Raw genomic sequence first — 21205 nt, 5'->3', positions numbered from 1 at the left:
AGTAGAAAACAGTCCACTTTTATGGTAATATTATTCAGAGCACGACCTTCTCTACGACGCGACTCGCCTTCAGACTTATCCTGCCATCTGTGGACAGGCCAACACAAAAATAACATTAGACGACGTGGCACTCGACTTATACCATTCCAACAACACCCTGGGATCAAAGTATACTATATATTGCCAATATTGAAAATAAAATTGGTAACGAGCGTAACTGCGGCGGCCAAAAGACGTTCAAGAAAGTAATTGACGTAATATACGAGAACATGTTGCTTTTAGAACATGATCAAACTATTGTTACAGTTGGACCAAAAGGCTTCATTATAAGTATAGCCTCGCCTTTTTGCTTTCACTGGTCACAGGAGGGCTAGTTCATTTTTTGCAATTCGACTGGGAAACGTAGCACTCTTGCCACCATTCCAGGCATTCATGATTTGTACTGTAACTATTTTTTTCCCGTAAATAATTAAAGCCTTAATTTAAATACTTTTTATATAAATAAATGTATCAATTTAAAAATTATATTTAATTATGTTTTCGATATTTAACGTTAAGTAACGTAAGCCTCGTACAAGCCGGGCCTTACGCGGTTACGTCCTTGAACATCTTCTGATAAGTAATAGGTATTTATCTGTTACGCTGATCTATCTCTCGTTGATGGCTCATCTCAGAACAACAACCTACACATAAAGCCCACTAGATCTCCAGCACAGTACAACTCGTTAAACAAGCAGGTTGAGTATTTTGTAAATAAATCACACCTTATAAAAACATATTTAAAAATTCATGCGATACAAAACATTCCATTAACAGCTAAATCAACAAAAATAATATAAATATTACACGTAGGTAAAGGTAATCATCAATGACACCGCAGTTAATATAAAGGTATATACAAATATATACATAATATAGGAAAGAAAAAAAATACATAATTGTTATATTCAAAGAGAAAAAAAAAACTAATTACCTACTGGTAGTACACGGAGTACGTCTAATAAAACAAATAGATACTAGCTACTAGACCCGGCTTCACATGGGAAGAACATCTATCATAAAACATTTCTATCATAATACATATCTCTATCGATCAGCATATTTTTTTCCGACGTCTTCAATGATCATCACATAGCAGCCAATTTACACAAAAGCAAAATGAATTATAAACCTAAACCTTCCTCAAGATCACTCCGTACACTGGTGAAAACCGTCCGGTAGTTTTTGAGTTTATCTGTAATTAGATTTAACTGTAATTCATTTGATCTCGTAAAATGAACTTCCTAAACGCTCGAATGAAATATTCTATGCGAGTATGAAATACATCCTACTGATTAACTGACCGCTGACTACGAAGCATAATTTACTGTCGTGATTTAAATAACAGAGATCGTAGAGGTCGTTGCTTTTCAGAATCATAATTATAATTACGCAAATTATGCAGACATGCAGCCAAGATACACATCATTATTATAATACAAAACTGCCTCTTGTTGATGGGAGGACTTCATCATTGTGTATTCTATCGATCACGAATACTTAGTAATCTTAGTATTGTCGTGTTCTGATATGTAGAGTGAGTGAGCCCGTGTTACTAGAGCCACAAGGGACATCTTAGTTCCCAAGCTTGCCGAATTGGTGATGTAAGGAATGGTAAATATTACTTAGAGCGCCAATATCTAATGGCAGGAAGAGACCACTTACCATCGGCTGGCACATTTGCACATCTGCTAACCTAATTCATAAGGTCACTGATCCTGAGATTTTGAGGACAGGGAAAAAAGCAGGTGCAAGTAATTTTGTGTAATGCAAGACTTCCTGATCAGAAAGGCACGCATGCCTAAGAGATCGTACAGATTGAGACTAAGACCATTTTTAAATTATGTAACTGTACAGAGGCGCATTTGGGCCACCAGATTGGCCATTGGCACCGTAAGACATTTTAGACATTCCTTACACCTCCAATGTACCACCAACCTTGGGAACTTAGTTATCACGCCCTTGCCCCTTTAGTTACATTGGCTCACTCACTCTTCAAACAACGACACATCAATACAAAATATTTCTGCTTAGCGATAGAATATAACTATGATAAGTGAACGGTAGGGACCCAGATGGGCTTGCACAAAGGTACCATCAAGTAAAACTTAGGAGGAACTCTTTACAGAGGAGGTAAATATTCATAATTATGTAAATCTATACTAAGATAAGCTGATTCTGTAAGCTGAAACTCTCAGAATCTATAAACGCGTGACATATTCTACATTTAGTTCGAGTCGTATGTTTGCACGTTGACGTGATCGCTATTTTCTTAAATAAACAACAAAGTTCTTCACAAAAGGAAACTCATATAAGATGTAATTATTCAAGTGTTATACACATATAATAAGCAGTGGAGCTGTCTGCTCATGACACACGAGTGGGCCAGTCTGCCTACAGGCTCAAGGGATACAGCGCCTTAGCTCCCAAGGTTGATGGCGCATTGGAGACGTGAGGATTGATTAATATTTCTTACAGCGCCATTTTCTATGGGCGGTGGTGACCACTAACTATCAGGTGGGCCCTTTGCTCGTCCACTTACCTATACCCTACTTGCCTTTCAAGAAAACTATATAATCTGTGATTGTATTCTCTACGTGAAAGAACTACATAACCAATTTACATAAAACTTACACCAGAAGGTGCAGCGCTTTCCGGAGAAGGTTTAATGTTCATGGCAAATAACCACTGCCCATAATTTCACTAGATATGTGTAGATGATCATTGTTTAAGTGTAATTATATATCTAAGTGATGTTATATATTATTCAGAAATCCCCAGATAAATGGTAACACACATGCTAGTTTGGAACAATATATATACGGTATACTTTTATTCCAACACAAAAAAACTGTAAAAAATCGAACAACAAAACAAGATCACTCAAATGCAAAGTCCATGCGACCGTAACAACACGAAAAAAAACAAATATAAAATAATAAAAAAAACAAAACTTACCTCAAAACATTCCATAAGCACTTAAAACACACACACACACACACACATGCAAGATAAAACAAAACACGAACAATAACAACGAAAAAACAATACCGTACATATATAAATATTTTTTTTTTTTTTCGAAATGTATTCTTAAAAATTTAAATCCACGCGAGCCAAGATGTGACCAATAACGAATAATTAACAAGATGAGCTTTTTATCTTCTGCGAGTATCATTACTTTTAGAACAGCTATTATACAGCTATAAAATATTACATTAGCACATTAGCAGCCCGTAAATATCCCACTGCTGGGATAAAGGCCTCCTCTCCCTTTGAGGAGAAGGTTTGGAGCATATTCCACCACGCTGCTCCAATGCGGGTTGGCGGAATACACATGTGGCAGAATTACGTTGAAATTAGACACATGCAGGTTTCCTCACGATGTTTTCCTTCACCGCCGAGCACGAGATGAATTATAAACACAAATTAAGCACATGAAAATTCAGTGTTGCCTGCCTGGGTTTGAACCCGAAATCATCGGTTAAGATGCACGCGTTCTAACCACTGGGTCATCTCGGCTCGCTATAAAATATATCCAACTTATAAATTCGCTTTTGTTGTTTTTATTTTTAAAGTAAATATGTATTAATTACGATCATAAATCAAAATTATTAACATTGAGTCTTTAAATATACAAAAATATTTGTTTGTTAAATAAATATTAATATTATGCCCCAGGGCCCCCTTACCTTAGGAGCCCTGGTGCCCTTGCTCTGCGATAGTTACGCTACAGATAAAAACATATATTGCTTATCAAGCTTCTAACTCAAGAATTTGAATGTTTCACTATGAGCACCATGTGACAGAAGTCAACCGATGCAAGTGCTCACGGTACTTTACTTCATGGAAACTATCTTCCTTCCCTTCGACGAGGCCAATTATATCAAAATCAAAATTTATCTAAGTAAACTTTTACAAACACTTTTGAATCGTCATTTACAAATTATAATTATTAAATGAAGCTATCACCAAATTCATAGAAGATATCATTAAATTCAAGTTAAGCATATGAAAGCTCAGTGTTGCTTGCCCGTGTCTGAAGCCAATCTTTTATCAAGATACAGCGTGGGGGCCATAGCGTTTACACGACAAACACACATTTGTTAAAACAATAATATAAAATGAGCGGAGATGACCCACTGGATAGAACGCGTGTATCTTAACCGATGACTGCGGGTACAAACTCAGGCAAGCACCACTGAATTTTCATGTGCTAAATTTTCAATTCATCTCGCACTTGGCAGTGAAGGAAAACATCGTAAGGAAACCTGCATTTGTCTAATTTCAAGAAAATTCTGTCACATTCACGAACCCGCGTTAGATCACCGTAGTGGAAACTGCAAACCTCCTCCTCAAAGGGAGAGTTAAGTATTTTAAAAAATATATATGATGTCCACATCGTGATGTTTTGTAATAATGTATCTAATAAAAAGTGCTCTCAACAAAGTGTGGCGCGTTCAATTCTATCTGACGAATAAATTAATCGCAAGTATCATTATAATTGTTTTATTTTTTTCCTTGTATTATCGTATGAGATTTACAAGGCCTCGGATTATATAAAACAAACGGCAGAAAGAACGCACGAAACATCGAAAACAAATATAATTTTCTTTAAAAATTAAAAGAGACTAAAGAGACGGCACTTTACTAACAAAACGGGAAACGGAAACGTACTGCCGGTAAATTGTATACGCTTTTGTTGTTTTACTGTAATGTTTCGCGCGCTTCATCAGATTTTTAGTGTTCCGTACCCAGAGGGTAAAACGGAACCTATTACAAAGAGTCTGCTGTCTGTATCTCACAGACCGTGATAGTTGACCAATTGATTTTTTCACAGATAATGTATTTCTGTTACCGCTCTAACAAAAATTACTAAAAAAATATATATTAAAGGGGGCTTCCATTCAATAGACATTATATTTTTGCTCGATATTGATAACGGCAACAGGTAGACGCTTGAAATGTAACTTTAAATTCTGTGAATTTCAAAATAAATAAATAAAATAAAAGATTATCTGAATACTACGTTACTACGTCATAAAATGCAGTAACCAAACCACTTCAGTCGCATTCAAAATACGTTACGACCGGCTTTACGTTGGATATCCTAAACCCGAGCTGATAATGACAATTTCTTGACGAAACAACACGAAAGTTTAACAGACCCAACTTGAGCCTCAAAAGTCAAATCACCGGCAGCTAAAATTATACTAAAAACTAGCTTCATAGGAATAAATTACTTAATAACAATATGTATTCAATTTGTGAATATCTGTGTAATTATTAACTCTAACGAAACAAAAACCCGCCACCGACCCAGCAAACACACTCACCTTTGCCCAAGAACCCGGTCCCCCCCGTCAAAAACACACACTGGTCCTTATAAAACCTCTGGATATCTGTTTTGCTCGCTTTACCCTTCGTGAGTCTCTGCTTTTCGGCTTCCCGCGCGTCCACCTGGTCCTCTTGCGCGTAGTAATCGTCGAGTTGGTTCGCGGAGACGAACTCGTGCTCCTCCGAGGAGTCGAGGATGGGAGCGGTGGGATTCATAGCTTGGTTTTCAACATCCGCTATGCGAACCGAATTTTCTAAGTCCTGGAAATATTCAACATTCATATTTGAATAAATTTTAAGCTCCAGATAAATGAATATTCATGAATAAGGCATACTTTACTGTATACTACACGACTACATCGTGCTAATCTATACTAATATTATAAAGCTAAAGAGTTTGTTTGTTTGTTTGTTTGAACGCGCTAATCTCAGGAATTACTGGTTCGAATTGAAAAATTCTTTTTGTGTTGAATAGACCATTTATCGAGGAAGGCTTTAGGCTATATAACATCACGCTGCAATTATTAGGAGCGAAAAAAATAATTGAAAATGTGAAAAAAACGGGGAAAATTATTCATCCTTGAGGGCTTCCGTTGCGTGAGCTGCGAAAGCGGTTCAAGATATCAAAAATATATCTATACTAATATTATAAAGCTAAAGAGTTTGTTTGTTTGTTTGTTTGAACGCGCTAATCTCAGGAATTACTGGTTCGAATTGAAAAATTCTTTTTGTGTTGAATAGACCATTTATCGAGGAAGGCTTTAGGCTATATAACATCACGCTGCAATTATTAGGAGCGAAAAAAATAATTGAAAATGTGAAAAAAACGGGGAAAATTATTCATCCTTGAGGGCTTCCGTTGCGTGAGCTGCGAAAGCGGTTCAAGATATCAAAAATATATGTATGAAAGAATTATTCCACTTGAAATGATCTAAAAAAATGTCAGTGACAGTATATGTCTATCTTTTAAGATTAACTCACTAGAACCGTTTTTATGGTAATCAAATTTGGTCGAAATCGACGCGCGGTCGGCTCCCTTCTGAACGTTTGTATGCAGCGTTATTTGTTTTTGCGATATAATATAGTCGTGTATAATAATACTTTTTAAATACTATTTAATTTTGTTTTAAGGATAATATTTTGGTTCTAATAATTTCACAATTATTAGCACTTTTTTTAGTTTTGATGTAGATAAAATTAATTATAATTAGGTGTCATAGTTTTCTTTATAGTATTGTTTGTATTAAGGATAGTATTTTGTTTCTAATAATCCATACTATCCATACTTCCATACAATAATATTATAAATGCGAAAGTAACTCTGTCTGTCTGTCTGTCTCGCTTTTACGCCAAAACTACTGGACCGATTTAAATGAAATTTGATATACAAATAGTCTAGAACCTAAAAAAGGACATAGGCTACGTTTTAATTGGAAAAAAATGCTGTAAAGGGTTGAAAAGGGGGATGAAAGGTTGTAAGTAGTTGAAAATATTGTAATTTTTAGAACTAGAAGCATAAAACTTATATTTTAGGCTGTACACTTATAAACTAACATATCATGACACCCACTAAGAAGGGAATTTTGGAAATTCTACCCCTAAAGGGGTGAAATAGGGGTTGAACTTTTGTATGGAAGTCCGTTATTTTTTAAGTTGGAAACATAATACTTTTTTTTATAGGATACTTATTAAAAATGAGTACATAAACATTTAAGCGTTTCTGCATATTCTACTCCTAAGGGGGTGAAATAAGGGACGAAAGTATGGATGATAGTCCGTAATTTTTTAAGTTAGAAACACGAAACTTTATTTTTTTGATACTGATTAAAAATGACTAGATATGTATTAAAGCGTTTCTAGATAATCTACCACTAAGGAGGTGAAATAAGGGTTGAAAGTTATTATGAGAGTCAGTCATTTTATAAGTTAAAAACATGAAACTCTATTTTTGGAATTCTGATTAAAAATGATAAGGTACGTATTTAAGCGTTTCTAGATAATCTACCACTAAGGGCGTGAAATAAGGGTTGAAAGTTTTTATGGAAGTCGTTCATTTTTTAAGTTAAAAACATGAAAGTTTATTTTTGGGATACTGATTAAATGATTAAATACGTATTAAAGGCTTTTTCGATATCTAACTCTAAGGGGTTTAATAGGGGTTGACATTTCTTATATAGATTAGTCTGGAAGTCCGTCATTTTTTTCGTTTGAAGCATGAAATTTTATATTTGTGTTACTAATTAAAAATGAGTTAATACGTATTTAAAAGTTTCTTGATATTCTACCTCTGAGGGGCTGAAATAAGGGATGTAAATTTTTTATGAAAGTCCGTCATTTTTTCAATTAAAAATATGAAACTTTATTTTTGGGCTACCGATTAAAAATGAGTTGATTCGCATTTAAGCATTTTTGCATATTTTACGCCTAAGGGGAGAAATAGAGGTTGACATTTCGTATACAGGATAGTCTAGAAGTCCGTCATTATTTAAGTTAGAAGCAGGAAACTATTTTTGGGCTACTGATTAAAAATAAGTAGATACGTATTTAAGCGTTTCTGAATATTTTACGCTTAAGGGGAGAAATAGAGGTTGATATTTCGTATACGGGTTAGTCTGGAAGTCTGTCATTTTTGAAGTTAGAAGCATGAAACTTTATATTTGGGCTACTGATTAAAAATGAATAGATACGTATTTAAACGTTTCTGAATATTATAAATACACACCAACGTGGTATATAAAGAGGTCTTACATTAACGTAATTTTTGAATTTAATTTGTAAATATATTTATATTCTACGCGGGCAAAGCCGCGGGTAACAGCTAGTATTTTATAAATGTTTAAGTTTGTATGTTTGTTAACACGAATATTATTTATTACGAAAAAACGGTCGAATGGATTTAATTGGAATAGAGATATCTTCAGATATCATTATCCCCTAAAATATCTGGCCCTAAATATATCATAATATGAGAAGAACCGACAAAAGAACATCAGCAGCTTTTGTTTGGTCGTAATTGTTGCAAATCTAGTAATATAGTATTATAAATAAAAAGCGAACGTTTCATTCCTCCAAAGGAATTTTGACGCAATGTTCGAAGATGAAATTCAGCAGCAGGAATTATATATTATTAATCAAAACGATTCCTCAGAATATTCTCCGTGAAAAATACGGTATAAGATACAGAGAGATCCAACATCTCTAAGCAAAGCCAAAGGATCAAGCAAGTCGGAAAGGGCTTGATCGTCGATAATTAGATTGAGACTGAGAACTCAATAATGCTAAATAAACAAACGTAAATACCAGTCGCCATATTAGAAAAGCATGTAGGTGTTCATCAAGTTTGTTCTATTTGCCAAATACATTCCACAAAAGTTTATTTAGAACAGTAAACCATTCAGGTAAACTTCAATATCGAGCCATATTTGACATCAAATTTAAATTTAAATTACAAGCCAAGGTCGCTCTCCGCCGCGGGTTCAGGTAACTCCGTAAAAAATCCGTTAATTAGTTATGTATACAATTATTATTGAGTTCCTTATGGCCTTTTTATAATGGTTTTAATTTGGCGGACGAGCAAATGAGCTACCTGATCGTACGTGGTCACCACCGCCCATAGACAATGGCGCTGTAAGAAATACTAACCATTCCCTACATCGCCCATACGCCACCAACCTTAGGTCCTAAGATGTTATGTCAACAAAAACATAAACATATGTAAACACTTCTACGAGTGTCGGATTTTCCGTCTGTGTTTATGAGTACAAAACAAATATTTCTGGCAAAGTTGACTTTGTTGCTTCAGAAGGACATCATTATATTAGTTATACTTTATAAACTTGACTGCACTCAAAAATAATTATATTATTATTATTATAAATAAACCTAACTTAAGACGTACAGGAGTTGCGATACCTCCATGAGTTTGTTTGTTTGTTTCCCCGAGCTCAAAAGTCAATCATCAAACCTTTCCCAAGTGTCATAACGATGTGTCAAACAATATAGAATTGAAAATACTGCCGCAACTTCTAATGGCATTATATTTAAAATCTCCAATCGAAAAATTGTCTGTAAGAGTCTACGTCTGGAAATTTGAACTGTTAGTCCTACTTCCTGAACTCTTTCCTAATAGTAACGCATCCGGTTTTCTTAATAGAGAGCGCACCTGTGTTTGCGGATACGTTCTGGGTTTTTGGCTGGTCTCCCTTGAGACCATCGTGACCGAAAGCGTCGAGGACAACATAGAATGCGTTTTAAACACGAATAGGAACGTCGATGACCTCAAACGAGCGCGATCTGTCAACAGTACGTATCATACTGTACCTGTGCCTACAATTGTTGTAATTTTGTTTCGTTGTTTATTTTGTTAATATACCGATAGTGTTCCTCAAGTAAATAAATAAAAATAAAATAAAAACGTCATTTGAGTAAGTCGTTCAAAGGAAATTAATTATTCACTTATATAATTTAAAACCTTTTTTTGTATAATATATTTATGAAAAATATTACCATATCTATTTAAGTCAAAATTAATTTTATAAATAGTTTAATAGAACTATGACGTCACAATTATATAAGCGAAATACTACTAACAAACACATCACGAGATCTCCGAAACTAGTGCGATTATTGACTTGGAATTTAGCTACTCCGACGAAGACGCGCACTGAGAAAGCATTTATGAAATTTTCAATTTCAAGGGGAGGAATCGGGAAGGGAAATTTGTACGAATTTCACCCGCAAGAACGGATCAGACAACTCGTTAAGTTTATAAACTATTCTGTAACAAAAAACTCGAGTCTCACCGCAGAAAACAAGCGTGAACTGTCAGAATTTTATATGTGAAATTGACTAAGTAATAATCACAAAAAATATAGGATACACGTGTCAAAATGACGTAAGTCGATTGTCAACATTTCACGAGTGAGATTCGAAGTGGTTTGTTACAGAATTGCACTGCAGAGTTTAACGTAAGTACCTACTAAAAATGTGCCTCATTTAATGGTAACGTACAATTAAGGAGAAAAATATATTTTATTGCAATGAAAAAAACGGCAATGACCTTGTAGGTGCGAATATCCGAATCATAATTCGGATCTCGAATCATATTCAAGTAAATTTCAACCTTGGGGTTAAAACATCTACATTTTTATAAATTAATGATCGTGAGTTATACGCGGCGCAGGTAAACACTTTTAATGCCTGTTGTTGGCTTTATTATTACTTTATACAAAACATTTTTGTGAATTTATATTCATTATTATAAAAAAAGGTAAGTTTGTGTAAGATGTGTTCCATTTTGCTATGTTATGTGTTTAGTGTATGAACAAAATACTGGGTTAAGGCCTCTCCTTAGAGGAAAAGGATTGAAACTTATTCCACCACGCTGCTCCAGTGCGGATTGCTGGATACACATGTGGCAATTTCGTTAAAATTAGACACATACTGGTTTCCTTGCGATGTTTTCCTTCACAATTCAAATTTAGGCATATGAATATGAAGTGGTGGTTGCCTGGGTTTGAACTCAATCTCTCAACTCAACAATCATCAGTTAAGATGCGATCATAAAATGTGTTCTTACCACAGAGGCATCTTGGCTCGGCCATTTGTTAATAAATATTGTGTAAATCATTAATTTATACAACGACTAGGAACGGCAGGTAACTTAAAGTACAAAATTATTTCTAAAACTTAATTCAGTGCTAGGTAACATTGAAATGTCGTTTCATTTTAAATACTAATCCGATTTACTTTTACTTCCGAAATTCTGATAGCTTCGCCAACATCGGATCACCACGAATACAAACTCCAAGCTCGACGTATATAAGTATATTTAATTAGGACTTACGTGTAAATTGTCCTGCAGCTCCTTGCTCAGCTTCCTGACGTTCTCCAGCTCCTTCAGCTGCTTGTCCGAGGGCTTCCCGTAGACATCCAGGTCGATGTTTTCACCTCTGCGCTGCCCTTCAACCCATTTGGAGATTTTGTCTCTGGTCAGGTCGGTTCGCGCCAGCGGCGACTCCTCTAAGGAAAAGTTCATCTTTCTGTAACAAAAGCGTTGTTTGTCTAAATGGGTATATCCCATAATAATTCAAATTCAAAATATTCTTTATTCGGAATGTAGGTTCGGAATGTAGATTCTACCGAGGAGAACCGACTAGAAATTTAGTATTAAAAATCTTGCAGACGAAACTTTTACACACATTCCATCTCTTTATTTATATTTGAATGAAAAGCAAAGGCTTTCTTTTGAATATATTAAAATGCAACACCTCGAAAGCTTCCCACCGGACAGGAGTCTCTAAATAGAAGGTTTAGCTACGAGCTAAGTTATGATTATTGAGCTGTTTAAGTAATATTATATGTACTAATAACAATTACTAAGATACAACATGTTATAAAGCAAAGTATATTCGCCGTTGTCTGATTGTCTATCCGACCGCGAAAATCTCAAAAGCTACCAAGCAGATTTACATGCGGTTTTCACTAAAGGATGAAGTGATTCACGAGGTAGGTTTTGCTGTATAATTCATTAGGTTTTTCTGTAAACTGGCCGATATAATTGCTGATGATGATGACGATAATTGTTGAGAGGTGAAACTGAGACGGACAGGGTTTTTGTTACAAAAAAATGTGCAACATTAATTATATTTACAAAAATGTTTCATGAAATCCGCCACTCCAATTATTTTGTACGTTCGGCTCGGAGAGGTCGTTGACGCGGAGTTGGTTACGTCGAAGGCAAGTATTCCAAAAGCTCACACACGATTGCATGGAACTCTATCAATCGTCTTCATATTATTAAACATAACGTTTAAATTAATTAATTTAACTGATTCGGAAATTAGAAAAAATATATAATATAGTAAAATATTCTGTAGAGATATTATCAAGGTTATTAGAATCATTATAAATACTCTGTTTTAATGCACACCAAATATAAAACACTGAGTGTTTTATTATTCTTTAAGTAAATATAATTAATTTAACGGTAAAGTACCTGCATATACTTTTATATATTAAAATAAAATCTGTACTTATATAAAGTTGTTACGAATATTACTTGCATTACGAGTAACTACATTTTGCATTTGTGCGTACAAAAAACAAATGCATTATTTTTTATTTCTTTACGATAACATGTCCATCACTAGTCATGAAGTCGTATATATAACGGCAGATCTCCCACTCTATCAGGATAAGTCATTTGTTTATTCTTTGCTTAATTAATTGCAACTAGCGACCCGCCCCGGCCTCGCACGGGTGCAATGCGCTAAATACTACATAATGTCTTACAACGTTCATATTTTTTCAGTCATTAGACAAGTTTTTTTTATATTTAATATTTTAGATACGTGCAAAATTTTATTTTTGTAATTTGTATTTTAAATCAAGCAAAGTATGTTTGTATGTCTGTCGGTACGTATTTTAATCTATTTGTGTGTAGGTATTATTACCTAATAAGTAAACCTACCTAGGTTTAATTTTTGGCAGAACCTTGCGCAAGCCCGTCTGGGTACATACCTCATCGGATATTCTACCGTGTGTTCCGGTTTTCCAAGGTTGGTGGCGCATTGGTGATGGGAGGGAAGGTTAAAATTTCTTAAACTACCAATATGTATAGGTAGGCATGACTGATAAATGTTGAGATCCATCCTATTCTATATATTTGATTTTTTTTTAATGTAAATATATATTTTAAGCAATTATTTATTTCTTCTTTTGTTATAATTGAGCGAGGTATATTCTTATCGTCACTCATTTTCTTCTTGTGTTTAGTTGTTAATTTTTATTTAAATCCTTATCGCACGCGGTGTTTACGTATAATTAGCTTATATTTTTTAAGAAGTTTGCAAGTTTAAAACCGTCATAGATATATACAAATGTTATAAGTTCTCGGTGAATCAAAGAAAAGAAATATATTTATGTACGTCTGTCGAACTGTTGGAACCGCGATTACCCCGCGTACGTTTCCAATGTTGCGCAAAATTTTACAAACATTGTAAACTAAACTTAAACTCAACATTTCTTATATTATTAAATGATATTAGATTACTTGTCCCCAGACGAGTTGAGTTGAGTCTACCGGAAATAAACGTGGATCGCGAAATAAAAATTGAAATAATCTGTCACCGGTCGGATCGGTGCGGCCCGGTTTGTTTGTGAGGTCAGTGTTGTGGCATTGGAGCACGAAGGTTACGACTACGACCTTTTATTGCTATTTCTATTAACAAACTCGACTAAACTCGCTTAGTGGTCGAAAATTTATTAGTGTTATCTCTAAAATGTCAAAAGCTACCACATAAAAAACAAGAAAAACATCCGTCTACAAGGAGACGAGGAAAAGTTAACTCAAGTGTTTCGTCTTTGTCTGAAAATATAGATTGTGAATTTTAACTTGACTAGCATAATTTCGTATTCGTTATCATTTAAACTTATTTTTATATAATTGAGTATTTAATTTAGTTTGAGATAAAGGGTTACTATTGATTTATTCAATGATTTTCATTATAAATCTAATATTGTTATGACGATTCAAAAGTGCGTATGAGATTCTATTCAATGGAAGAGTGGGTTAGGTCGTGTCGGTAGCCCGCGCCCCCCGCCAATGCTAAGAGAAGTAGGGTTTGAAATCCATTTTCAATTAAATTATTGAAGAACTTGGTGGTAGAGATGGGAGATGAGAGGCGGTAGAAATAGATACATAGAGCCATAATAGCAATAGTTTTAAGAAAATGTTAACCTCCTTGCTTAATTAGTGTCGAGTTCAATATTTGTTCTTATTTCCTGATTTATTTATTTTTAATTTGTAATAATTTTTGTTCATATTTTTATTTTTATTGTAAAGATATATTAGTGTAGGAGTGTAGTGTTTAGTTTTTTGTTATTTAATGCATGTATAATGTAAACGCCTGTAGTGGTGTATCACACTGTACAAGAATTTGATTCGTACTTTTACTTAATAATATTTTGTGAATATGCCGATGGTGTTTCGAAAATCTATAAATAAAAAAATAAATAGAGCTTTGATCAAACTCGTCTGAGGTACCTCCCACTCATCATATATTCTACCGCCAAATAGCAATTGGTATTGTTGTGTTCCGGTTTGAAGAGTGAGATAGAGTAAGTACGGGCACGAAGGAAATAATAACTTAGTCCCTAAGGTTAGGATCGCATTGGAGATACTCGGTGGTAGGGCTTTGTGCAAGCCCGTCTGGGTAGGTACCACCCACTCATCAGATATTCTACCGCCAAATAACAGTACACTGTATTGTTGTGTTCCGGCTAGAAGGGTGAGTGAGCCAGTGTAATCACAGGCACAAGGGACATAACATCTTAGTTACCAAGATTGGTGGCGCATAGGTGATGTAAGGCATGGTTAATATTTCTTACAGCGCCTTTGTCTATGGGCGGTGGTGACCACTTACCATCAGGTGGCCCATATGATCGTCAGCAAACCAATGCCATAAAAAAAAATCTAATCTAACTAATCTAAATGATGTGTTAACATCTAACGGCGCCAATGTCTGTGGTGAGCACTTGCCATCAAATATCGTAATTATGTATTAAATAGCGTTGTGATAGAAAAAAACATTTAAGGAAGTTAGAAAATGGTAAAAACAACTTTAATCCGGTCCTGATACATGTTATAAATATAATTATCTCCATTCGAATAATACTGTTTGCTGTGTAGCCATAACATCGCGTAGGTATTATTGTAAATCTTTTAAGCTAACTTTGTATATTAATAATTGTGTTACCGCGTGTTATGACGTATTTTGTGATTAGTTAGTTATTGGTAATCTTTTATCTGTTATAAAACGATATCGTTGCTTATATGAATTGACCTTTGTTGTGGTATGCGTGTTTGGACTTAGAGGCCAAAATATTTGCCGCTAAGCGTCTAATTTATATTACAGATTCTTTTAATTATATTTCGATATTTAATTTTTAACACAACCAGTTTATAATATATTTTAGTAATTGGTGCTATCTTGCCACCGATCCACTCAGTCGTGATTTGTACAGTAACTATTTTTATTTCTTATTTGTATATTGGGAATGACATAGGGGACCGGTTATCTTGATATTTTCAATTGCGGACAATAATTTGTGACGCCATTTGTGAAGTGTACGGTTGTCCATAATTCATTACTGACTACATTACAAACATTGAAAGAGTCTTCATTATATTTTTAATCTCGAAAAAGATTGTAATGCTTGGCGAACCCTAACCCATAAATGCCCAGAAGTTTTTAATTAATAATTTCATGCATGTCGCTTGGTATGGAACTTGAAATATGTCTGTATGTTTAAATTAAAGCGTGACGTCCAACGTTTGAGCTTGCTTTGTTTAATTCTATGTCTAATATTGAAATATTTTAAAGTCCTAAGGCTTAAGACCTTTGTTCTCAAAAGGGAAAGCCAAAGAGGAGCCTAAACAGTGGAAAGTTAACAAACTCTTACCTTCAATATTTCAGCAACATGTGCGAATCTCATTTTTGTAATGTTCATGTTTGTAACTTCAAAAATGACTGACATCCATACAAAATTTCAACCCCCTTTTCACCCCCCTTAGGCGTAGAACTTCCAAAATTCCTTCTTTAGTGGGTGTCTGCTCAATAAAATGATCCTACTCACCAAATTTAATGGCCCTAACTTTAATAGTTTACGCTCGACGTTGATCAGTCAGTCAGTTACGATATATATATATATATATATTATACCAGGTTTGAGCGCGCAGTCTTCGTTTAAGATTCCCATGCTCTAACCAATGGGTCATCTCTGCTCTTCCTCACTATTTCCCATTAAAGATGACAATGATGAAATACAATGACTATTGTACGCGACGCCATAAAAGACTCGTCGCCCGGCATTGACTGCCATTGTTTGTTTATATGTCTTTTTTATGTTCTTGTTAAAAGTCCAAACTAGATACACGTTCCGCGGAGCTATTCCCAAAGAACGAACACACCACAGATAACGATCGTGCATCTAATACTTGTTGACTTCTCGGCAGGATATGTTATATACATATATAATTGTATATAACTAACATGACTTTGTATTTAAATGTTGAAAAAGAGTAACTACTGAATTTCTTGCGAGTTTTTTAGCGACGATTCAAAAGTGCTTGTAAAAGCCTACTTGAATATTTTTTTTATTTTTATTTTGATCTATACTAATATCATAAATGCGAATGTAACTCTGTCTGTCTGTTGCTCTGTCACGGCCAAACCACTGAACCGGATTTGACGAAATTTGGGATGAAGCAAGCTTGAACCCCAAGGAGCTAACAAGGCTACATTTTTATGCCAACACCTGACTACGAACCGAGCGAAGCCGCAGGCGAGGTCTAGTTATAAATAGTTATTAAATTTAAAGGATACATAAAAATGGCGTAACATCGTAAGCAAACATTACACATGTGAGTTACGAAGTGAGATCTCATAGAACTGCGAGGACTATGCTGATTAAATCATGCAGACGTGAAGCGTGTAACTTGCAGCGGTGCACTGGTCGTATGCTCTGACATTGACATAGATTGTCATCAGGGGTCATCATCAGGGGTCAGAATTATTATCCTTATAATTACATATAAAACACTAAAACTAGAACCGACTGCGCATAACGATGCATGAAGTATAATTATGTATTTTTTTTAAATAAAATTCTTATAAAGACTATTCTAAGACTCTTATTTTGAGGACATTGTGTTTCTAATATTGCTAGGTGAACTTGGACCACCTTACAGGAAGTAGCCACCCTTATAAGAAATATTTTATTTACACATACTTTACATCGGCGAAAGACACCCAACGCAACATTTTTTTTTGTCAGAATGTTATTTACAATAATAAATTACTGATTTTTGAAACGACCTGCAGCTGATTACATTCCCAATTAAATCATCTTTAAAGTCGCTAATGGTATATTAACCTTATACGACCAGCGGTCATTGACTTGGTTTTTGAACCAATAGAATTTTTAATTTCATCACGAGATCACCCTGTACGCAATGAATCACAAACATTAACAACGTGAAAATTTTTGAGTTTGATCTCCTTTGGTCGAGTTTCACTGACCTACTCGACTCTTACACGTAACTAGATACTCTTGAAACGTAACTTAATAATTAAATAATCAACGTTGAATAATGTTCAAGTCAATTATCTTTATATCAATTAAATATGCTACTATGTTGATGTAAAGTACACAGCACGGAGCTTTAAATAGCACCAATTGAACCGGTTTTTAGATCAAATAAAGATTGTTACACTTTAATACCAGCCGAGGGAGAACGTTGTCTGCGCAGGGAAGATAAACGACATAAAGAAACCTTTCGGATATTATGGATTATGGCAATCTGGTGGAACAAACAGGAACCCTTATTTCAGCTGCTGAACATTTAGAAGCTGTTATCTATATGTTACGAGTCTACCTTTTACCTTTTTGTATCGTGACCCTACTATATTTTGGACAGTTTTGTGTATTTTTTTTTTAATGACTGCATGCTCACACCAGTAACGTAACACGAGTAACGCTGTATGCAATTTGTTAATAGTAATTGTATTCACTTTTATTTTATAGGTAAATGGACTTACAAATGGACCGTCTGTTAGTGAGAGGTCTCCACTTCACATGGACATTGGTACTGTAGAATACATTAATTATTCCTCATATCACCAACACGACACTAACCTTGGGAACTAAAATTTTATGTCCCTTGTGCCTTTAGTTACACTGGCACACTTACCCTTCAAACTGGAACACAACAATACCTACTAAATAGTGCTGATTGGTGGTACAACACAGGCGAGCACGAAGCCCTACCCCCAAGTAAAAAGTCGGCCTTTTTTATCGCATTTGACAAGCCGTAAGTATCGTGTACCGAATCACTGACACTATACTACAACACAAAACAGCGCGTTATATATTCTTAATGTTTTAAAAACATTTGTTTTGTATGCATCGCAGTGTGTGGTCAGCGCAGTAACGGCCGTCATTATAGTCATCGCTGACATAACAATAACTTGTATAGAGACACTTATACACACAACAGTATTGATACAAACTGTATTCCAATCGCAGAACACAAACCTTAGATTTAAGTATTCCATGCGATTTGCTATACGCACTATAAAAAGTTCGTGACTAATATAATATCCTTATTTATAATAGAATACTATGCCACGTAACTTCTTAAGACCTCTTTAATTTTACGTCCATAATTCCGATAATATTAGCGACGTTTAAAACGCATTTTTTTCACAGTTTAAGATCTCGACCAGTGGCATCGCCTCAATTCAATGTCGAAGTTGTTTGTTTGTCTGTGCTGTTCTCGTGGTCGGAATTGGTTAAAAATATATGTTTTCGTATCCAGGCGAGTAGAGACGGTACTAACTACAATTCTTTAGGTTGGTAAAGAATGTTAGAAGCTTTTATTATTTTATATTTAATATTAATAATTAGCACCGACTTTCCTCGGTGGTCTTTGCCATATATAATTTTATTTAAAAAAAACTGTTTTAGTCATTAACTATTTTCCACTGTGTATTTACGCAGTTACAACTGCTTTCCATAAACATATTCAAATTAAGTTTTTATATCGCCCTAGCGAACTGTATGTTAATAAATTAATTTATTTAACGTATTGTAGGAATAATAAACGAGGTCCAAAGTCAAGTCCATATGAATTCTGTTGGAAGAGTTCAACAGAAAATAAACATATACATACATAATGTTTTTTTTATGTCATAGGTTGGCCGTCGAGCATATGGGCCACCATGGTAAGTGGTCACCACTTTAGACATCGACAATGGCGCTGTAAGAAATATTAACCATTCCTTAAATCGCCAATGCGCCACCAACCTTGGGAACTAAACTGTCATGTCTCTTGTGCCTGTATTTACACTGGCTCACTCACCCTTCAAACCGGAACACATCAATACTGAGTACTGTTGATTGGCGGTATAATATCTGATGAGTGGGTGGTACCTACCCAGAAAGGCTTGGACGAGGTAAATAATGTGTACGAAATGTTAAATTAACCTATATATCTTCAAGATATCTCAATCTCAATCATGTATGTATGTATAAATAAAACAAAAAATTTCTTTATCAAATATACAACATTCTATAATTTTTTTATTAAAACAAAGTGTTTTTTTTTATAACTTCATTTTAATTAAACTAATTAAGCAATGTTAATTTAAATATATTACTTGTACATTGAATTATTCTTTTTTTTTAATTATAATTTATATATTTTTTACTTCTCGGTGCGCTATGGTATTAATATTAAACGAGGTTACAAGGCTGTTTCTTCCTTATTAATAATAATAGTACGCCACAAATTTCTAGAACATTATTTTATATTTAAACTAGCGACCCGCCCTGGCTTCGTATGGGCGCAATGCTGATACTAATAAATATACTACAGTATGTGCTTAACGTTCAACGTTTTACAGTCATAAGACAATACAAAACGCTATGTTCCTGCGTTTTAAATCTGTAATATCTTCGAAAATGTCCATTAAAATTACATGCTGTAAACGGCCATATTGATCTATATTAAATGCACAAATATTTAACGTACTTAGCTGGATAAGAATTAATACAGTATAGTTAAAAATCGCTTCGAAAACAAGCAACAAAAAAACCAAATACAGACAGCGGTAAGCGACTTTGTGTTTTTGTAATGACAACACGTGAAAACACATATCGAGGAGCACCAGTCGTTATTTATATTTCTTTAAAACATTTGTTAAAAAAACCATACCGGTAGTGTTTTATTTTTATTTTTTTTTACGTTTACGCTTCTGCCCCGAGAGATAAAGTCAATGTCAGCTGTTGAACCTAGAGTAAAAAGCATAAACACGCAGTTTCGAGCATCACGATATTCGTGAAACTACTTTGTATATATAACTGTTTTCTTTACCTTTGTATAGATATACTAGACGTCAACCGTTACCCACTTGCATATTGAATAAAAGAGGGAGAAAGATCTACTGGTTTAAAAAAATATATCAATAGTAACATTATATATATTTACGGACGATTCCGCGTTGATGGGCCATAGTCTCGTACCAATACGTTCAGTATTGTCCACGTAATTAACACACAGAATAAAAAATACATTATTTACATATAAAGAAAATATAATATAGAATGGGCTCAGACAAGCTGGATGTATGTTGGATTTAGACCAATGGCCGAACACGATTTGTTTTAAACCAAACTTGGTTTACGTTCCAACTTCACTAAAAAACGACTTTAGTCGATTGATATGAATTGAGTTTTAGAATAAAAAAATCAATGTACGAAAGATTAGTAAATCTGTAAATGATTGTGGGGAAATAATCGATACGTATTCGTATTCATCTTAACTAAAATTCCCTTACAGTACGTAGGTACGTAGTTTTTGCGTGAAACGAAAAAAAACAAATCAACAAAACGTCGTTATAACAAGTATGACTAGCGTGATTATTGTATGATTAATTATTTTGTATTTTAGAGGTACACAGACACTATAAAATAATTCGAAGTTTTATGATAAAGAATATCCGAATGCTTATTAGAGATTTTATGATTATTTGTTGAATATCAAATAACATACATTTAGATATATTGATTTTTCTCAATACACAAAACATATTCTTTAATCTACGGAGCGCTAAATCTTAATATTACTTTGTATTAAACCATGGCAAGCAAAGATAATTTTAATGATATTTTTAGCTTTTTAATTCCCTGATATTTTGTTAACTGAAAATTAATATTAATATTAAATATAAGTTGTTCCTGAAAAGTTAAAAGGAACCGTTAAAAT

At 34.3% G+C, this 21205-nt stretch overlaps 1 protein-coding gene across 1 annotated transcript in view; it reads right to left on the bottom strand.

Moving 5' to 3' along the window:
- Positions 1 to 21205, bottom strand: part of LOC125075012 (fatty acyl-CoA reductase wat-like) — a 35717-nt gene that overhangs the window by 9435 nt on the left and 5077 nt on the right. The window contains exons 2-3 of the mRNA XM_047686552.1: positions 11222 to 11417; positions 5376 to 5637 (exon numbers count right to left, since the gene is read on the bottom strand). Coding sequence (XP_047542508.1) covers positions 5376 to 5637; positions 11222 to 11413 — 454 coding nt within the window. The 5' untranslated portion in view covers positions 11414 to 11417. The remainder of the gene's footprint in view (positions 1 to 5375; positions 5638 to 11221; positions 11418 to 21205) is intronic.

Source organism: Vanessa atalanta, chromosome 29, assembly GCF_905147765.1.
Source record: "Vanessa atalanta chromosome 29, ilVanAtal1.2, whole genome shotgun sequence".
In the NCBI taxonomy this organism is placed as follows: Eukaryota; Metazoa; Arthropoda; class Insecta; order Lepidoptera; family Nymphalidae; genus Vanessa; species Vanessa atalanta.
The sequence above is the reverse complement of the archived record's forward strand: the minus strand, read 5'-3'. Positions and strand labels throughout refer to the sequence as shown.